Genomic DNA, 19,767 nt, shown 5'->3' on the forward strand with positions numbered 1-19,767 from the left:
AGAAGTGGTCTGGCTTTTTTAAATGTTTTTTTGACAAAGTCTAATCTGGTCTTGTTTGCACCTTGTGGTAAACCCTCTCTATTTTGCTCTGGTGAAGTCTTCTCTTGATTGTAGACTTTGACAGTGACATGCCTACCTCCTGGAGAGTATTCTTCACTTGGCTGGATGTTGTAAAATGTTTTATTACCATGGAGAGGATCATCCAATCATCCACCATACTGTCATCTTTTGTGAACATCCAGGCCTTTTTATGTTGCTGAGCTCACCAGTGTGTTCTTTTTCTTCTCAGAATGCACCAAACTGTTGATTTGGCCACTCCTAATGTTCCTGCTATCTCTCTGGTGCATTTCTTTTGTTTTTGAAGCCTAACAATTGTCTGTTTTACTTGAATGCAGAGCTCCTTTGACCGCATGATGGGAGCTGTAATTCCTTAACTTTTCTACCAATTTGATGAGACTGCCCTAAAAATTAAAGCTCAGAGTGTGCACTTTAAGCCCATATTCATTATATAACTGTAACTTGAATATGTTTTGGTCAACAGCTTAAATAATAAAAAAATGTGTCAGTGTCCAAATATATATGGACCTGACTGTGTATATATATATATATCTTTATGAGCTAATATATATATTATATTATATTATATATACACACAAAATCATACATTAGGGGGTAGAATTGTGCTATATATAAAGATAAATCTTAAACATGCAATCCAACCTTTAATTAAAATATATATTTGTTGATCACATTTGACAGTAATGGCACTCATCAATCTTATGTGTTCTGTCAAGTTATTGGTAGGTGCTTATGTCCTTAATCAAAAAAATAAAAAAAATACAAAATAAATAATTAAAGCACTCCTTAAAAGATGCAAATACAAATTAAAAGAGTCATTTTGAAATATGTTCCAGTTTTTAATAAAACAGTTATCTTTTTTTGTCATTTTAACAGTTGTAAGGCATCATGCATGAAAAAGGCATACAAAAGCATATGTACCTCCTTCCTAAAATAAAAGGTTGAATTACGTTGTGCAGATTAAAAATATAATTCTTTACAAATATATGGAAGAGCTGACAGTCAATCCAAATAAAAGGATCTTATCATGGCGAAACACAACCTGCTCTCACAGTATTTCATTGTAAACATGAATTCAGCCAAAAAAAAATTTAAAAAAGAGAAACATTAGTTCATGCTTTGACATTAAGGAGGTTTATCAGAAAGCATGCAACCGAGTCTTAATATGATTTTCACAATGTCGACATTCCCTAAACACAGAGAGAGAGAGTGATATTCCAGAATTCTTTTAATAATAATTGTTAAAGTCGTAAAGAAATATGACATGACTACTAACTGACAAACAGACAGACAGACGGAATGAAGAGTCATAAAGATCCCGTCCCCGTGTTGTCCTGTAGAGGGTAGTGTTGACTAGTCTCTGTTACAGACCGCATGGGGAGGGACATTTGGCGTTTGGCACAGGAGAGTGCAGGCGTGCTTGTGTTGTGCTATACCACGTTGAAGACCATTGAGAGATATTGCTCGTATGACACCTGGATCCAGCCGTCCTGATCTGTGTCATACCGCCGGAACACGTCAGTTAACCTCTGTTCACATGAAAATATACACAGTTAGCATTAGGCGTAGTAGACCACCTTATAATGATAAACGTATAAACAAAGTATAAACAAAAGTGGCCTATATGAGTCAAGAGCAATATATTCCAAGTCTTCTGAAGTCCAACCATCTTAGGAACATGCCAAAATTTAGGTTTATTTACTGATATTCTTCACCTCCAGTAAACTGAACCACTTTAACTGGATCACTGAACCAGTGACCTGAATTCAAGAACCAGTTCAGTCAGATTCGTGAACAAATGACTAAATCTGTAAGTTAACTTGACCCCAAAACACTTTGATTATGCACAAAAGTTATTTTAATTTGTAGTAGAAACATAGCAATAACCACATGTTTCTGGGTACAAGTAACTGAAAATGATGGAGGAGGTTGCCAATCTTTTAGGCTGGTTGTCAAACAGGTCAACCGATTTAATGAAAGATCTCAATCAAAAGTAATATTAATTTACAAATCATACATTGCTACATCTATCATGGGCATGTTTACTCCTGGTGTTAAAGGAGAAGTTCACTTCCAGAACAAAAATTTACAGAAAATGTACTCACCCCCTTGGTCATTCAAGATGTTCATATCTTTCTTTCTTCAGTCAATACCAAATTATGTATTTTTAAGGAAAACATTTTAGGATTTCTCTCCATATATGGACTTCTATGGTGCCCACGAGTTTGAATTTCCAAAATGCTTTTTAAATGCAGCTTCAAAGGGCTGTAAAAGATCTCATCTGAGGAAGAAGGGGTCTTATCTAGTGAAACAATCTGTAATTTTCTAAACAAATTGACCATTTATATACTTCTTAACGTCAAATGCTTGTCTTGTATAGCTCATTTTCAGCCACTTGTACCCAGAAACATATAGTTATTGTTATTACTATGTTTCTACTGCAAACTGAAATAACTTTTGTGCATAATTTGAAAAAGTGGGGTCAAATTTTAACTCACAGATTTGGTAATTTGTTCATAAATCTGACTGAACTGGTTCTTGAATTCACCTCACTGTCAACTCTGTGTATTCCGGTTCAAGACAGGGTAATTTTTTAGTCATTTTCTTCTCCAACTTCAAAATTGTCCTACATCGCTGCAGAATTACCGACTCAGTGTTTACAAAGTGAACGCACAAAGAAGATCAAACACCCTTTACAAAAAAAAAAAAAAGTAAAACAGCGATGTAAGACGATTTTGAAGTTGGAGAAGAAAATGAGATGGGAGTTTTTCGACATACCCTAACTGTCTTGACCCGGCATACACAAGAGTTCACGCAGAGCTAGACAAGACGAGCATTTGAGGTTAAAAAGTATATAAATTGTCCTTTTTTTTTTTTTCCAGAAAATGACTGATCATTTCACTAGATAAGACCCTTCTTCCTTGGCTGGGATCATTTAGAGCCCTTTGAAGCTGCTTTGAAACTGCATTTTGGAAGTTCAAACTCGCTGGCACCATAGAAGTCCACTATATGAAATGTTTTCCTCAAAAAACATAATTTCTTATCGACTGAAGAAAGAAAGACATGAACATCTTGGATGACAAGGGGGTGATTAAATTATCTGTTAATTTTTGTTCTGGAAGTGAACTTCTTTAAGATCACAAGTGGGCAAAGTTAAATACAGGTGTAAATGGGGTCTAAAGCATTTTTGTTCATTTTCAACCACTTCCAGAGGTCCAAAAAGTGACCAGATTGCTTTTGCAGACTAGATGCTCATGTGGTCAAATGTGTTTGAACCACCTACTCACTTCAAAAGATAGCCTACTCACCGCCCACCAGTCTAACACATGAGCATGTTTTGAGAAAGTGGACTGAAACAATCAATTCCAATTTAGCTATGTTGTGCCAAAAAATAAAGATTACGATTGAAATCACTGTTACCATTTGTATTCTTTCCATTTGCTTCCTTTCCTTTTCTTCGTAAGCAGTGGTAATGGATTAATTTGTTCAATCATATTTGTGTGCTAGGGTGCTCATATGTGGCATTTTCTGGGGACACGTTCTGGCCAGGATTTCTATGTTGCCTAAAATATGTCATACAACGATCTTTCTGCGTAGCGCCACTTCCAAGTCGAACATACCTGATATGTATTTGCATCTCTTTGACCATTCTTTGTAGTTCCCACCTTCTCATGTGCCACGATTGGTCGATTATATATAATGCCTGCATGTTATTGGTCAAACTACTTTTAGATCATTACCTTTAGCAAGTATGAAAACAGAAAAACAATGCCAAAACCTTTATATTTATATTTCAGGCAATATAGAAATCCTGGCCATGGTCATTCTTTTATTTGCTGCAACTCTTGATATTTGCCAAGGCTCCCAAGAATTCATGGCCCCGTTGATATTAAAGATGCGTTTTCCAAGATCCAGTCACAGGTGGTCAGGTAAGATGCTTTACAATTTACACACAGCCTCAACATGCATCTCCTGTGACCACTTGTGTTTGGATTTCATCTAGATCAGTTTGTCCTGCAAACTTCAGTTCCAATCCTGCTCCAACACACCTGCCTGTAATTATCAAGTAGCCTTGAACAGCTTGATTAGCTGGTTCAGGTGTGTTTGACTGTGGCTGGAGCTTAAATCTGCAGGACAGTATCTCTCCAGGAGCAGGGTTGGAGATCCCTGGTCTTGATGAAATCTGAACACAAGTGGTCACAGGAGATGCATTTAAAATGTGTGTTAAGACCATGTGTAAACAGTAAACACTTGTGACTGGATCTTTGAAAACACATCTTAATACCTAGTGTCAATGGGGCCATGAGCACTTCTTGAAAGCTATGGCGAATGTCAAGAGTTGCAGCAAATAACAAACTAATAGTTTGTTGCTCACACAAAGCGATCTAATGATTTCAGAAGACTATAAATGTTTGTTTGTGTTTGATTAACGCCATGCCAGCTTCTGTGGCTATTTTCGTGGTGAGAAAACAATTATGGCTAAAATATTTCAGGTTTTTACAATTTTACAAACTTTCACAAATTTACAAAAACTCCAAAACTATAATTGGCTTAACTCTGTTAAAAATCTTTTCAAAAGAGTAAACTGAAAAACAAAGTTTTCTCAAAGGGTTAGACAATCTAATAAAAGCACAATCTAATAAAACATGCTTCAAGGATAAAGGGTTTTGGCAGACAGAACATGTTGGAGGGTCTTCTCATAGTATTAAAAATTAGCATGTCATCCTGAAATGACCTACTTTACAGCAGGTATAAACAATCTGGTCCATGGAAACATTTCTTTGATATAAAGGAGTTGTTTTTGAAAGTCATTTGGGTGGGTTTCAGACATTTTGTTTTTATGTTAAATCCAAATTATTTTTTGTTTTGTTATTTTACATTCATTCCGGTATGCTTAGATCCACCTTGAAATTTTATACATGTGTTTTGATCCTACGCCTAAAAGTTTGGATATGTCTTTGTTTTTGTTCGTACAAGCTTATAAGAGTTAAAGGTTATAAAGTTAAGGGATTGGTTAACTTCCAGAACAAGAATTTACAGATAATTTACTCAAACCCCCTAGTCATCCAAGATGTTCATGTCTTTCTTTTATCAGTTGTAAAGAAATTGTTTTTTGAGGAAAACATTTCAGGAATCTTCTCCATATAGTGGACTTCAACGGTGCCTGTGAGTTTGAACTTCCAAAATGCAGTTTCAGTGCAGCTTCAAATGGCTCTAAATGATCCCAGCTGAGGAATAAGGGTCTTATCTAGCAAAACGATCAGCCATTTTCTTAAATACATTAATATTTATACACTTTTTAACCACAAATGCTCATCTTGTCTTGCTCTGCGATGCACAAGAATACTCTGTGCAGTCCGGTGCAATAAGTTATGTCAAAAAACTTTCATCTCAGTTTCTCCTCCAACTTCAAAACCATCCTACATCGCTGTTTTACCATTTTTTTTGTAAAGGGTATTTGATCTTCTTTGCACTTTGCCTTTGTGAACACTTGGTTGGTACTTCTGCAGTGATGTAGTACGATTTTGAAATTGTAGATGAAAATGAGATGGGAGTTTTTCATATATACCCTAACTGTATTGCACCGGATTACACATTACGCATGTGCATCGCAGAGCTAGACAAGACGAGAATTTGTGGTTGAAGAGTGTATAAATATTAATTTATTTAAGAAAATGGCTGTTCTTTTCGCTAGAAAAGACCCTTAATCCTTGGCTTCGATCGTTTAGAGCTTTTTGAAGCTGCATTTTGCACTATATTAAGAAAATGCTTTAAATATTTTCCTCAAAAAACAATTTCTTTATGACTGAAGAAAGAAAGACATGAACATCTTAGATACGATCTTAGATTTTGTTCTGGAAGTGAACTAATCCTTTAAGAAAATAGGATGAGAATCGGGTTTTCCTTTATTGGTCTATAGCCTTACTGTATATTGTAAAGCTAATTTGAAATGTCTTCATTTGAAGACTACGAACTCACATAGATCACTTTTATGATAATACAGTGAAACCAAAAATTATTCAGACACCAGATATAATTTTTTATATATTTTTTACTAGTGGGTGAAGGACACTATAGTTAATTTATGTGCGTGAGGATGGCAAAATTAAGTAAACTGTGACAAAAAAATTCTAACAGTGGACTACCAGTAAAACTGACAAAAATTTGGGACCAAAAATAATTCAGGACACTTTGACCTGACCATGTTTTGCTTAAGTGATTTTCCTTTAATTGCTAATGCAACTTTTTTACGCCACAAACTGAACAAAATTAAGCATTGCTTGGTAACTGGTCACCAAAGTATTGATAGTTGTGTAAATATTGTCATACTAACAGTTGTCTGACTTTTTGGTTGATTGTAATCCATTACATACCTTTCTATCAAAGTCATCTAACATAATCAAGATGAATTTGTTCTGACACAGAGTACTTGTCATATTTTATTACCATTTTCTAAACTATAGCAAATAAACTGTGATAATGTGAGAAATGTTGACGGTATCTGAATAAATTTTTGTTTGACTGTATGTATTTAGGTTCTATTTCGTATTTGAGGTTCTATGTAATTTAACTCAAAATCCCCAGTATTTAAAAAGAGCAGCCAGAACATTCTTCGAAAAATCTCCTTTGTGTTTCACAGAAGAATTATGAGGGGGGTGTAAATTCTGACCGATTTCTAGGTGAAATATTCTATTAAACAAATTGCAAATGTTGCATATAAAAAATCATTACCTGTAGTACAATACAGCACTGAATGAAGTCATCGAAAGCCACTTGGCCCCTCTTCTGACGGTCAAATTTCTCTATCAGTGTGTTGTAGAACTGATCTGAAAGACGATAGCCTGTGCAAAGAGAGAAGCGTTTGAAGTTCAGTGTTTTCCTCAAGGGTGACATTAATAATTTTCCATCAGTGGTTCCATCAGTTTATTTGTCCTTCCTCTTATTGGTTTTGTGCATCAGTGCCCCTGCCTCTCATTCCTGCAGGATTTTCTTTAAACACCTCACCAAATGCATCTATCACCTCCGGCTTTCCATTTATAGCAGTCAATAAGCAAGCATTAAGAACTAACCAAAGCCGGTGAGAGCCTGTTTGAGCTCGGTCTTGTCGATAAACCCTGAGTTGTCCCTGTCGTAGGTGCGGAAGATGTTCTGCCAGTCTGTGATGTACTTCCAAACGCCAGCAAACTCGTTGAAGTTAACCCCGCCTTTGTTCTCCCGATCAAACATAGCTGAAAAGAAAGAATTGTGGGAACGTTTGGTCACATTTAATCCTCAAATCCAGACTTTGTTGACATTTTATTAATTGCTTGGATTTATTGTATTACTTTGTATTATTAAGTGTCTGGTGAAGTAATTTATGTACAAAAACATGTCTACAAAGTACTGCCATATATTGATAACATTTTGGACAAAAATGGTGAAAATGTATTGAGGAAAGATCACAATTGAACTCTTATGGTGGCCATGTGTATCCACTTGAAATGAGCTGAAAGTGATCACCTTATTCCGGAGTTAGGAATCATTACACACATTCAATTATTATTGACTAACATTCTCAAGAAAAGCTTTGCTGATTCCTGTTGCCTAAGACAAAAACCTCCCACTTTCTGAGCTACTTTTCAAGGCAGATGACAGCTACATTCTTCCAGTTTGAGGTGAAACAACTGAACCTTTCTTTGCTAAGTGCGCTAATCGGAAACATTGTGGGTTGTCATGGAGCTCACAAACAAACAGTGGATTATGGGACGTAAGAGAAAAAGACATAGCATGTTGATGCTTTTGTGAATGATAGAAAATAACAATACTCACATATAATTGATCTGACAGTCACAGGGTTGAAAGGTGTCCATGTACCTGGGGATAAAACAAAAACAGATAACAATTAGTTTCCATATAAAACTAAATTATTAAAACAACAAACAGAAGCTTGACTCCATATGCCATCAACCCTGTAAGCAAAATGTTGATAAATGTATGTCATGTTACAGGTGAAAACCAACATGAAATGACATTCGCAAAGCATTTATTTTTTTTTTGCAGTGTGACATAAATAAGTGAAATAGAATATTCAATTAAATAATGAAGGGTAGAAATAGATTTTATATATAAAATACAGATTAACTCAAATTTGCATCACTAAAAGTAATTATTTTGCTTATATTTCCTTCTATTAGGTAGATCTTTGTCAGTGCCAAGATTAGTTTTTGGCTATTAAAAGTGTAAAACAGACTTTTCTCTGTGTGCTGTCTTTGACGTCAACTGCCAAAAGAAATTTGGAGTGCCTATTTTTTAGGTAATACAGACCGTTTTATTAGTTTAAAATGCATTCTTTAATATTGTTTATATGCATTATATATGTTATGTCCCAGGACGTATGTCATTTATTGTTGATAATTTTATGAATCTGTGTGTGGGGGATTTTGTCCCTGATGCCCAGCAGCCTGCTGGGAAGTGTAGTTTTTGCCTGTTTTCCTTTTTTATATTCTATGTAAATATAAGATTGTTATAGTGTAATTTATAGGTGTTATGTCAACAGAAAAAACACTTTAATGTGTCTGTTGCAGTGTAGTTACACAAATAAGTATTGACAGTTAAACTTTAAGATGTTACAGTGTATTTATGCACTTAAGTCATATCAAATAACAACAAGCACTTACTGGGGTTCAAGTTAGGATTAGAGTTAGTTGGTTTAAGGTTACTTTTATTACTATATTAGGTACATGTAACATGTAATAAGGACACTGTAAAATAAAAGTGTAACTTACCGAGTAATATTAAGTAACAACATACTTACTATGGTTTATTACTGTTATTACTATAGTAAATAAATACATGTAACAAGTATAACAAGAAACAAATTCAAAATCAAAATGTTCTGCACCTTTCAAAAGCATTTGACATGACATTTTAATAAAAGATTATGGATAAACTCTTACACTCTAAAAAAATCTTGTTTTTTGTTTTTTTAACCCAAATGCTGGGTTCAGCCTGTTGTGTCATTTTATTGGGTTGTTTTTAATATTTTTTACCCAAGTGCTGGGTAGTTTTTCTGCTCTCTAAAAAATGCTGGATTATTTTTTAACCCAAATGATTGGTTCAGCTTGTTGAGTCATTTTATTGGATTATTTTTTACCCATGTGCTGGGTAGTTTTTTTCCACCCAACCGCTGAGTTAGGCCTGTTTCTGAGCAGTTCCTTACTTCACCGAAATAAAAGTTTGTATTTTATTTTTAATTTATAAATTCTTTACTGTGCTGTAAATTATTACTTTATGCATAGATGTCAGTCATTTTCGGTCATTTTGCATTATGGAAACACCTTTTGCCTTGCATGACAAACAGATTTTATTCGTTATAATACTACATTTAATTGAATTTGATGTTAAAATGTATTCTCTAATCTCAGTACTGTATGTTTATGGGCAGGTTATAGAGTCAGTCATAGCATTTTTCAGCTACAAGTGAAATATCTTATTAATATATGTTCATATTTTGATTATTACTGTTGCCTCTAGTAATTCTGTGTGTGATTTTTAATTTCCAGTGTATTTTAAGACAGCAATATAGTATTCTAAACAGTAGTTGACTTAAATTAAACAACCCTGCATGTTGGATAATAACATTTAACCCAACCAACTGGGTCAAAATAACCCAGCATGTGTTCTGTCCAATATTTACCCAGCACTGGGTTGCCAAATAACCCAAGTTGGGTCGTTTTTAACCCAGCATTTTTTAAAGTGTATTTTTTTTAAGAATAATCCCAAACAGAAAAAAACAGGAACACTTATGTAGTAGAGTCAGGTTAAATTTCCTATAATTTTTAACATAGCCAGAGGTAACAACACAGCTGTATAGTTTCTATTTCCCCCTCTTTGTAACATGTCCCTCTTCACTTACGGTCTCCTTTGGGCCTGATTTGTAATGCCTATGACAGAATCACTTGGGAGTGGCATTATGGTCATAACATGAGGTAGTAAGAAATATATTTCAGGTACGCTTCAATAGACATCCTTCACTGACCTTGAGGAACACACTTTGTTGTCTATATAGGTCATTCTCTTATTCCAGCTCAGTGAACCCTCCCTTTCTGCTTTGGCTGAAATAACACTATCATTTGTTTCAGCTCGCTTATCTTAGCACACCTACAACACAGAGTGGGCGTGCTGGGGTAAACAACACCAGAAGACACAGGACTGAAATGTACAGCTGTAAAATAAAGCCATTCTTCTTGGCAATGCTGAGTCATGGCCTCACACACACTCACAGAGCCGCTACGAGAGAGAGGAAAGACTTGCACTGGTGATGAACAATCAGGCAATCAGGGAATAATCACGATGCTCCAGTAGTTGGTGGGACGGGGGTAGCTGTAAACAGCCCGGCAAGCAGGAAGAACAGAATGGAAAAAATAACGTATGTATTGTTTTTTAAAAAGGAGTGTGTTCCTGCCAAACAAGACCACCAAGGTCACCCTGACCATATTAGGGAGGCTAATGGAAATAGCCATATTTCACAACCATGAATAACATGGTGCCATCTCAGAGAAAGAATGGCTGCTAGTGGCAAGGACTGGTGAGGAGGCGGGTCTGAATTCAGGCACAAAGACGCCCCTATGTGCTGCACACTGGCTCCAGTCACGGCACTGCCTACTCCGGAGGATTCATGGAAAAACGGCAACACTCACATCACTCCACTACACAAGTACACAGCAGTCTGCCGCATACAACAACACTGCATATGTTAACACAAGGACTTCTTTTTATATCATATTTAAGAGTCAAACACAGCTGATAAAACAGCATTTTATGTTTTATCTTATGAGATTATTATTGAAAAAGATATACTAAATCCATATTTTTGTGAATGAATAATAATAATAAAAAAACTGGATGCAGAGATTTCTTACTGATCACAATATATATAACACATACATACTACTGTTTTAGGTAAGGTTTTTAAAGAAATTAGTACTTGCATTCAGCAAGTGACAAAAAAAAAAGTTAAAAGTGACAGTAAAGACATTTAGAACATTTATAATGTTTTTGGAACTTTCTATTTAACCAAAGAACTCTTAAAAAAAGGTTCAGTTTCCACAATTTTGAGCAAGACAACTGTTTTCAACATTGATGATAACAAGAAATGTTTCTTGAGCAGCAAATGAGCATATAAGAATGATTTCTGGTGGATTATGATTGTGAAGAATGATGCTGAAAGTTCAGCTTTTCCATGACTGGAATAAATTACATTATATATATTGCAATAGAAAACAGTTATTTCCTTCTTAAATGTCACCAGGTCACCACATAGAGATCGGAAGACTAAGAATAAACTTGTATAAACTTCAAACGATACATTTTTTGGGGAGGGTTTGATTTGAATTGTTCATGTGACCTCAGTGAAGGACAGACTATTATTTTCACAATTCAGTTTAAACCATATGTGACCCTGGACCACAAAACCAGTCATACGGTTAAATTTTACAAAACTGAGATGTATACATAATATGAAAGCTCAATAAATAAGCTTTTTATTGATATATGGTTTGTTGGGATAGGACAATATTTGGCCGAGATACATCTATTTGAAAATCTGGAATCTGAGGGTGCAAAAAAATCAAAATACTGAGAAAATCACCTTTAAAGTTGTCCAAATTAAGTTCTTAACAATGCATATTACTAATCAAAAATTACATTTTGATATATTTATAGTAGGAATTTTACAAAAAATCTTCACGGAACATGATCTTTACTTAATTTCTTAATGATTTTTGGCATAAAAGAAAAATCAATAATTTTGACCCATACAATGTATTTTTGGCTATTGCTACAAATATACCCCAGCGACTTAAGACTGGTTTTGTGGTCCAGGGTCACATATAAAGTTGCATTTTTTAAATAAAGTACTCACCAAATTGTCTTTTTAGGCAACCAGCACTTGGTAAGCCTTAATTTAGGACTGGTAAGGTCAAAACTGCGATGGCTTTTTAGTGCCATGTTAAAAAATAAAATCAAACATTACGAGAGTAAAGTCGTAATATTTAGAGAATAAAGTCAAAATATTTTGACAATAAATTAAAAATTTTAAGAATAAATGTTTTGAATAAAGTAAAAATGACAAGAATAAAGTCTAAATGTTTGGAGAATAAAGTCATAATTGTTTCGAGAATAAAGCCAAAATTATGATAATTAATTTGTAGCAATTACAAGATTAAAGTTATAATATTTTGAGAGTATATTCTAGACTTTTGTGCATGCAAATGGCCCGGATTGGGAGCACCGGGAGATAATCCAAAGTCTCAGCTTTCAAAATCTGTCAGTTTTATAATGAAATACATACAATATGTCTATTACAATAATGTATTTTTCAAGCTCTTTAATGTGGAGTGACAGATCGCTTTATGCGCCTCAGTTTAAGCGGTGTGTGAATCAGTCATCTTTCCGATTAGTGAGACATTTGTATTATTAAATTAGGTTATACTGTTTTTTCATTCCTTCTGATGTCCCTTCATGTTTATATTGTGCTATAAACTTGAAATAAAAAGGAAAAACACATGTATAATTTGTATATAGAGAATTTAAAAGCTTAAATGTATTATATTAAAAGCAACAAAGCACAAAATTATTGCGATTACTCAGTGGCTGGCATGCTACAAATACTTTTTACATGTATTAAATTTAAGTAAATTTATTAAATACATTTACTGTATTATACCATGAATAAAACATCTTGTGAATAGTCACTTATATACCTCAGAAAAGACAACAATGTAACTATGTTAACAAGTTGGAGTCCACTTCATCCTTTAGAAAGTTTTACTGTTGTTTTTATTTAAATACATGTGAGGAATGAAAGGTTGGACGCCACAGATGTTGCGGAGTAGGTGGTGTAATTTTCACAAAGAAAACAGCATCATTTAATGAAACTGCTGTCTCATTGTAATTGAAAAGATGCTTGATTCACATGAATACAGCGATCTGTCCCGCCACATTAGAGACCATGAAAAACACATTATTGCAAGATACATTGTTTGTATTTCGCTATAAAACTGACAGATTTTAAAGGCTGAAACTTCTTTTTATATTAAAAGTACTAAAAGCACAAAGCTTATTGCTATTATTGGGTGGCTAGCGCACTACAAATAGGCCTAATGAATGCAACTGAAGACATATTTTCAAGCAAACTGTCCCTGTGAGTATAACTCTGATTATAACTCTGAATAAAGTCTAATTATTTGTAAAACTTTAACATCTTTAACAATCTGAAATGCCATTAACACCACAAGCAACCCTGCAAACTACTCTAAAACTCTGCTTTTAGGCAGCAATCCTGAGAGAAATAAGTGAGCCAGGCCCTGTAGTCCTATAAAACAAAGTCAACCAAGTCTTCTGAGTAAAATTCATTATGCCCTGGTCACAGGAGTGAAATTATAATGCAACATGGCTGGAGTCTGTGAATTGAACGGTTGTGACATAGTAAATCAAAGCTGCCCACTGCCACTACTTCCCTTACAGCAATGACCTCTGATATAAATCTATGTGAACAGCAGTACTCCAGCAAACGCCTAGAGCAGCATCTGAGAAAATCAAGAGTGCATAAATATGTTGAGCCAGCTATACGACAGAGCTGAGAGGAGAGCACTTTTACTCGAAGACAATCAAATAAAATCAGACACCCTGAACAACAATAATTAGAGAAAGAGAGAGAGAGAGAGAAAGAGGGAGCAAAAGGAACGAATAACAGTGCCAATTTGCCCAATAAACAAAAGTGCTAGTTCAACATAATGGTATAATGATTATATAATTTTCAAAATCTATGGACAATGGATGATACATACACTACCAGTCAAGTTTTTGGACAGTAAGTCTCTTCTGCTCACCAAGCATGCATTTATTTGTACAGCAATTTTACAGTAGTTTTCTATTTGAATAGATTTTAAAATGTAATTTATTCCTGTGATTTCAAACCTGAATTTTTAGCATTATTACTCCAGTCTTCAGTGTCACATGATCCTTCAGAAATCATTCTAATATTCTAAAACATTTATTATTATTATTATGTTGAAAACAGCTGAGAAGATTTTTTCAGGGTTCTTTGATGAATCTTTGTATCTTTCCATTCATCAAAAGTCCTGAAATATATGTACTCAATTGTTTTAAATATTGATAATAATAATTGTTTCTTGAAATAAGTGTATTAGAATGATTTCTGGAGGATCATGTGACACTATAGACTGGAGTAATGATGCTGAAAATTTAGCTTTGATCACAGGAATAAATTGAATTTTAAAATATATTAAAATAGAAAGCAGTTATTTTAAATAGTATAAATATTTCACAATATTACTGCTTTGGCTGTATTTTGGATCAAATAAATGCAGGCTTGGTGAGCAGAAGTGACTTCTTTAAAAAACATAAAAAAATCTTACTGTCCACAAACTTTTGACTGGTAGTGTTTAAAATAATATTACATTTAAATGGCAATAAAACCTTATATTTTAATGGGTAAACATCTAGACCTTTGAGTAAATATTGTGTAAAACAAGTCAACTTTTTTTAGCAATTCATGTTTAATTTGTTAATTAGTATCAGCATATATCAGTCATCCTGCTCTGTAAATATAATTTTCTGAATATTACAAAGATTATAATCCACTTCGTCAAGTATATGAGCTTAAACATATTTTCATAGCATCTCTGTGGTAAATTCAATTCACTTTCATGAACGAGTTCAAACTGTCTGTTGCAATGATTCAAAGGAAAACTCTGATTCAACGAATCATTTTGCGTCATCACTGAAAACACATTCCCAGAAGTCTCCACAGTGGTTTATCAAGTATTAAAATGCTTTAGGAATAAGTGACTAATGTATTTTCTACATTGGTGTATATACAAGCAACAGATGTCATTTTTCCACATTTTGAACCTACTTGAATCTGTTTGGTCAAAATTATGGTTTCTTTGAAAAAAAAAATCATCTATTTCAGAGGAAATACATTATTATTAAAATATAAGGCTGAAAATTACTGAACGATACATATACTGCAGACATATTCAGCACATAAGTGTTGAGGTCCCTGAGGTACATTCATAAACTCAGAACAGAGCAAAATGGACTTTAGCAGAGAGGCTGAACAGCTTGACCTAACCACTGAACCACTTATCTAAGGACAGGATGAAACCAGCTATACACTACATAACGCATGGCATGTTTGCAGATCTCAACAATAATACACTATAAAGCACTGTATTAATGGTACACTTTTTTAGAATATCAAAAAGTTACAATGCTACACAGTTCTATACTTCACAACGCTGTAGAGAGCGACAATGGTCTATGGACTATACCACAGCATTGCACTGCAGCAGTGCTGACAGGAACATGCATTGAGATCATTGAACCATTCGGCTTAAACTCACACAGCCCACTCTCGAGAATGATAACAGAGTTTCCTGCTAATTCTGCACCTCATTGAGACGAGCACTACATCAACCTTACTGCTCGGAGCAGATAACAGCTTCTGGCAGGAGTGAAAGAACTCCGACCCACTTTGGCAGCAATGCCATATGCTCATGAAGCAGAATCGGCTGAGGAGTTATTTGACTAAGGCACATTCCATAAGTATAAGATACACTGCGATGTCCCATTACTTTTTTTAGAGAGCTACTAGACATGTTTGATAAACTATTATCTAATATAAAGTTAAAAGTAGCTCATTTTAAACTCATCTAATGTCTGTACCTTCTCTTAAACCAGTGATTGCATTTATATGTAACATTCTTCAAAATTGTGACTTAAAAGGAGTAGTTCACTTTCAGAACAAAAATTTACAGATAATGTACTCACCCTCTTGTAATCCAAGATCCATGTCTTTCTTTCTTCGGTCGTAAAGAAATTGTGTTTTTTGAGGATTTCTCTCCATATAATGGACTTCTATGGTGTCCCCAAGTTTGAACTTCCAAAATAAAGTTTAAATGCAGCTTCAAAGGGCTCTAAATGATCCCAGCCGAGGAAGAAGTGTCTTATCTAGTAAAATGATGGGTTGTTTTCTAAAAACACTTACAACTTATATACTTTTTAATCTCAAACTCTTGTCTTGCAGAGCTAGACAAGATAAGCATTTGAGGTTAAAAAGAATATAAATTGTAATTTCTTTTTAGAAAATAACCCATCGTTTTGCTAGATAAGACCCTTCTTTCCTTGGCTGGGATCGTTTGGAGCCCTTTGAAGCTGCATTTTGGAAGTTCAAACTCGGGGGCAACATAGAAGTCTATTATATGAAGAGAAAACCTGAAATGTTTTACTCAAAAAACGTAATTTCCTTACGACATGAACATCTTGGATGAGAAGGGGGTGAGTACATTATCTGTAAATTTTTGTTACGAAAGTGAACTACACTAAATAACATCATGGGGGAGACACTAATGTTTAGGGTGAATACGATTTTTTTTGTATTCAGCAAGGATGAATTGTACTGATTAAAAGTGAAATTTACAATGTTAATTCAATTCACTATGCACCGGCATATATGTGACCCTAACCGAACCACAAAACCAGTCATAAGTAGCACGGGTATTTTTTGTAGCAATAGCCAACAATACATTGCATGGGTCAAAATTATTGATTTTAAAGTCATTAGGATATTAAGATTATGCTCAATGAAGATTTTTTGTAAATTGTAAATATATCAAAAACTTAATTTTTGATTAGTAATATGCATTGCTAAGGCCTTCATTTGGACAACTTTAAACGCAATTTTCAATTTTTTTTTTTTTTTTTTTTTGCAATAGTTGTATCTTGGCCAAAAATTGTCCTATTCTAACAAACCATTCATCAACAGAAAGATTATTTATTCAGCTTTCAGATGACAAAAAGTTACCTTTATGACTGGTTTTGTGGTCCAGGGTCACATATATACAGACAAACGGCAAAAAACACATTCGTTGGGTTTTGTCTAGTCTCATGCATATGGTACGCTTAACTGGAAACACTTCAGGAATGTCGAAGTCGTCATCTGATTAGTTGAATTTGACCGGATTTCCGGGAGATGCAAAAGCGGGGGAAACAAAGCGCAGACTGATTTACTCTGCGTTTTGCAAAAATGTGCTTATGCAGACGCCAATGTTGTTATACACATATGCGACGTTCGCGAACAAATTACTGACTTACTGCTTGTTCTCCCTCTTCTTCGTTATCTTTCAATGCTAGTTATTTCAATGACTGACTTGTTGCACGCCAGTCTGTTGTTGTGGGGGCATTTCCACGCACAGAAACGTGACGCTGAACGAAACGAACTGTGATTGGTTGTTTGACATGTCGATCAAACGTCCTTATGGGCGGGCCTTGGCCAATGAAAGCTGCCATGAGTTCCAGACCTTCAGCCGTCAGTCTGAAGGTCTGGCTACGCGAGACTAGGTTTTGTCAGACTACTGTTTTATCCCTGTTGGTGTCTGTTGCTGTTTGTCGTTTCTTGTTTATTTTTGCCGATTGAACTTGTTGAATCATCGTTTAGTTGGGTTATGGAATGTCTGAGAAGTGACGTACTGTAATCGGCTGGCTGTCGACATTGGTCTGCATTTTCTAGTTTGAACTGACCTTTGCAATGTTTCTATTCAAATGAATGCTGTTCTTTTGAACTTTCTATTCATCAAAGAACACAGAAAAAGTATTATAGTTTTCACAAAAAACAAGGCACGACTGTCTTCAAAATTCATAAGAAGAAATGTTTCTTGAGCACCAAATCTGCATATTAGAATGATTTCTGATAGATCATGTGACGCTGAAAACAGGAGTTATAGCTCAAATGAAGCCAGTGAGCCTTGGTGAACATAAGAGACTTCTTTAAATAACATTTTTAAAATCTTATTCATCCCAAATTGAATCACAGTGTACTCTGTCATCTTCAATTTCTCAGTTTTTACACAAATTGATTCTTGAATGCACTCATGAAGACAATCCTTAAGTAAACGTTTAAAAATATTCTTTGATTTGTGGGAAATATAAAGATTATCAATAGCAACAAACCAACATTAAGTCCTAAACTAGTCAGTCCCTATTGCTTTATTTAGGTCAAACTTGCAGTGTGTTACAGATATTGGCGTAGTTTGTTTGAGTAATTCTAGCAATAGCAATCACAACCATTTAAACTGTATTTAGACAAATCTTTACAAAAATGAAAAAAAAAAGATAACAGCTCATATAATATTTATATTGACCTCTTGAGGCCTAACAGCATTTTCAGAAGTTCAAGCACTTCCTTTCTGATCATTTAAAAAAAAAAGACAAATAAAAATAATGTTTTAACAGCGTCAGGCCATATTTAGTACCCTAAAGCACACTAAAATTATCTGAAATCTCTAATAGTCATCTATAAAATGGTTGCTGGTTATTGCAACAATACTGTGAACATCTTCCCTCGTGTGGGGAACAATCTTTAAAGATCATCATCGTACAAAAAGCGATCACAAAAACAAAAACAAAGGTAAGATCTTTTTAGTGCAACAACATTAAAGTAAATTTGATATGGAAATATCAGCATGGTGTGTAAATTCTAAATCGTATTGCCAAAAATAGTGTTGACAAAACCATCAGATGACTGTTACAGGAAAACACTTACTGTTTGTACAAGAAACATGTTTTTCTGCTCTAAGGAAACCTGGTTCCTTTTATGAATCGTCTGATATTCCAAAAATAAAGTTAATCAATGGATACCCCAGACAATGTTTATACTTGAGGGCCTTTGCTGAGTATTTCTCTTTCAACTCCTGTTAAAATATGTTTAGTGTTAACTAAAAAGGGAAATTAATGAAAAAAAATAAACATACCATTTGATAATGCCTGCTGAAGCTCTGTGTCTGATATTGCCCCGCTCCTGTCTTTATCTACCCTGGAGGAAACAGAAAAATTATTGATCATTTGCTAGCCAAAATAATGTTATTCATGTTAAAAACGTTGTTTTATAGTAAATTACTTAAAATACAATAACAGTGTCTATAACTGTAGAAATCAGGATAGGAAACAATCTCAGGATGTGGGCCTAGTCAAATGAAAGTGAAAGTAAAAGCGTATGTAGAACACGATTCAGAGACTTTATGTTTCAAATGCAATACTGAAAGAGGTCTATTCATTTACATCTAAAGAGTTTTCTTTTCCTTTAAGTTTACATATGGCCGTTTTTAGAAAAGTATCTTGGGAAGCCAGTTGATTTTTTCTTTTATTCCCTCACATATGCATTCATTCGTCCATTCATAGATGTTGGGAAGGCGCGGCCTCATGCTGATATTTTTATGATTCATTTCAGTCAAGGCATGTCAAGCAGTGACTTAAAAAAAGGGAAAGTTTGTCTCACGCTGAGCGGGTTGACTATTTCTGCTCTTGGGAGTGTCTTTTCCATTACACATATGCCGTAAATCGTAAAAGGACACGTTTCCATTACAGGGCTTCTGAGATTAATTGAAGCGAATGTTGTTCCATGAGGAAATTACATGTATTATTTGGTCTGTTTGGTAATAAAGAGATCATGTTAGAAAGAGATTGAGTTTTACAAAATCCTGTGCTACATTATTACGAAAGAAGCACGAAGCAATATGCCTTAGCACACCAACAAAAACCCTGTATTTCAAGGCAGCCGCTGAAAAGAAAACAGAAAAACAGAACGGGCTAGAGAGAGGCCTCCTCAATAATTTGGACACCTAAAAC

The 19,767-nt window shown here is 34.6% G+C and overlaps 1 protein-coding gene across 1 annotated transcript in view; it reads right to left on the bottom strand.

Moving 5' to 3' along the window:
* Positions 1–893: 893 nt before the first annotated feature.
* Positions 894–19,767, bottom strand: part of pdcd6 (programmed cell death 6) — a 19,675-nt gene continuing 801 nt past the window's right edge. Inside the window, exons 2-6 of the mRNA XM_073830981.1 lie at positions 18,894–18,955; positions 7,888–7,932; positions 7,149–7,307; positions 6,811–6,920; positions 894–1,607 (exon numbers count right to left, since the gene is read on the bottom strand). Of these exons, the coding sequence (XP_073687082.1) occupies positions 1,509–1,607; positions 6,811–6,920; positions 7,149–7,307; positions 7,888–7,932; positions 18,894–18,955 (475 nt within the window). The 3' untranslated portion in view covers positions 894–1,508. The remainder of the gene's footprint in view (positions 1,608–6,810; positions 6,921–7,148; positions 7,308–7,887; positions 7,933–18,893; positions 18,956–19,767) is intronic.

This window comes from Garra rufa, chromosome 24, assembly GCF_049309525.1.
Source record: "Garra rufa chromosome 24, GarRuf1.0, whole genome shotgun sequence".
Taxonomy (NCBI): domain Eukaryota; kingdom Metazoa; phylum Chordata; class Actinopteri; order Cypriniformes; family Cyprinidae; genus Garra; species Garra rufa.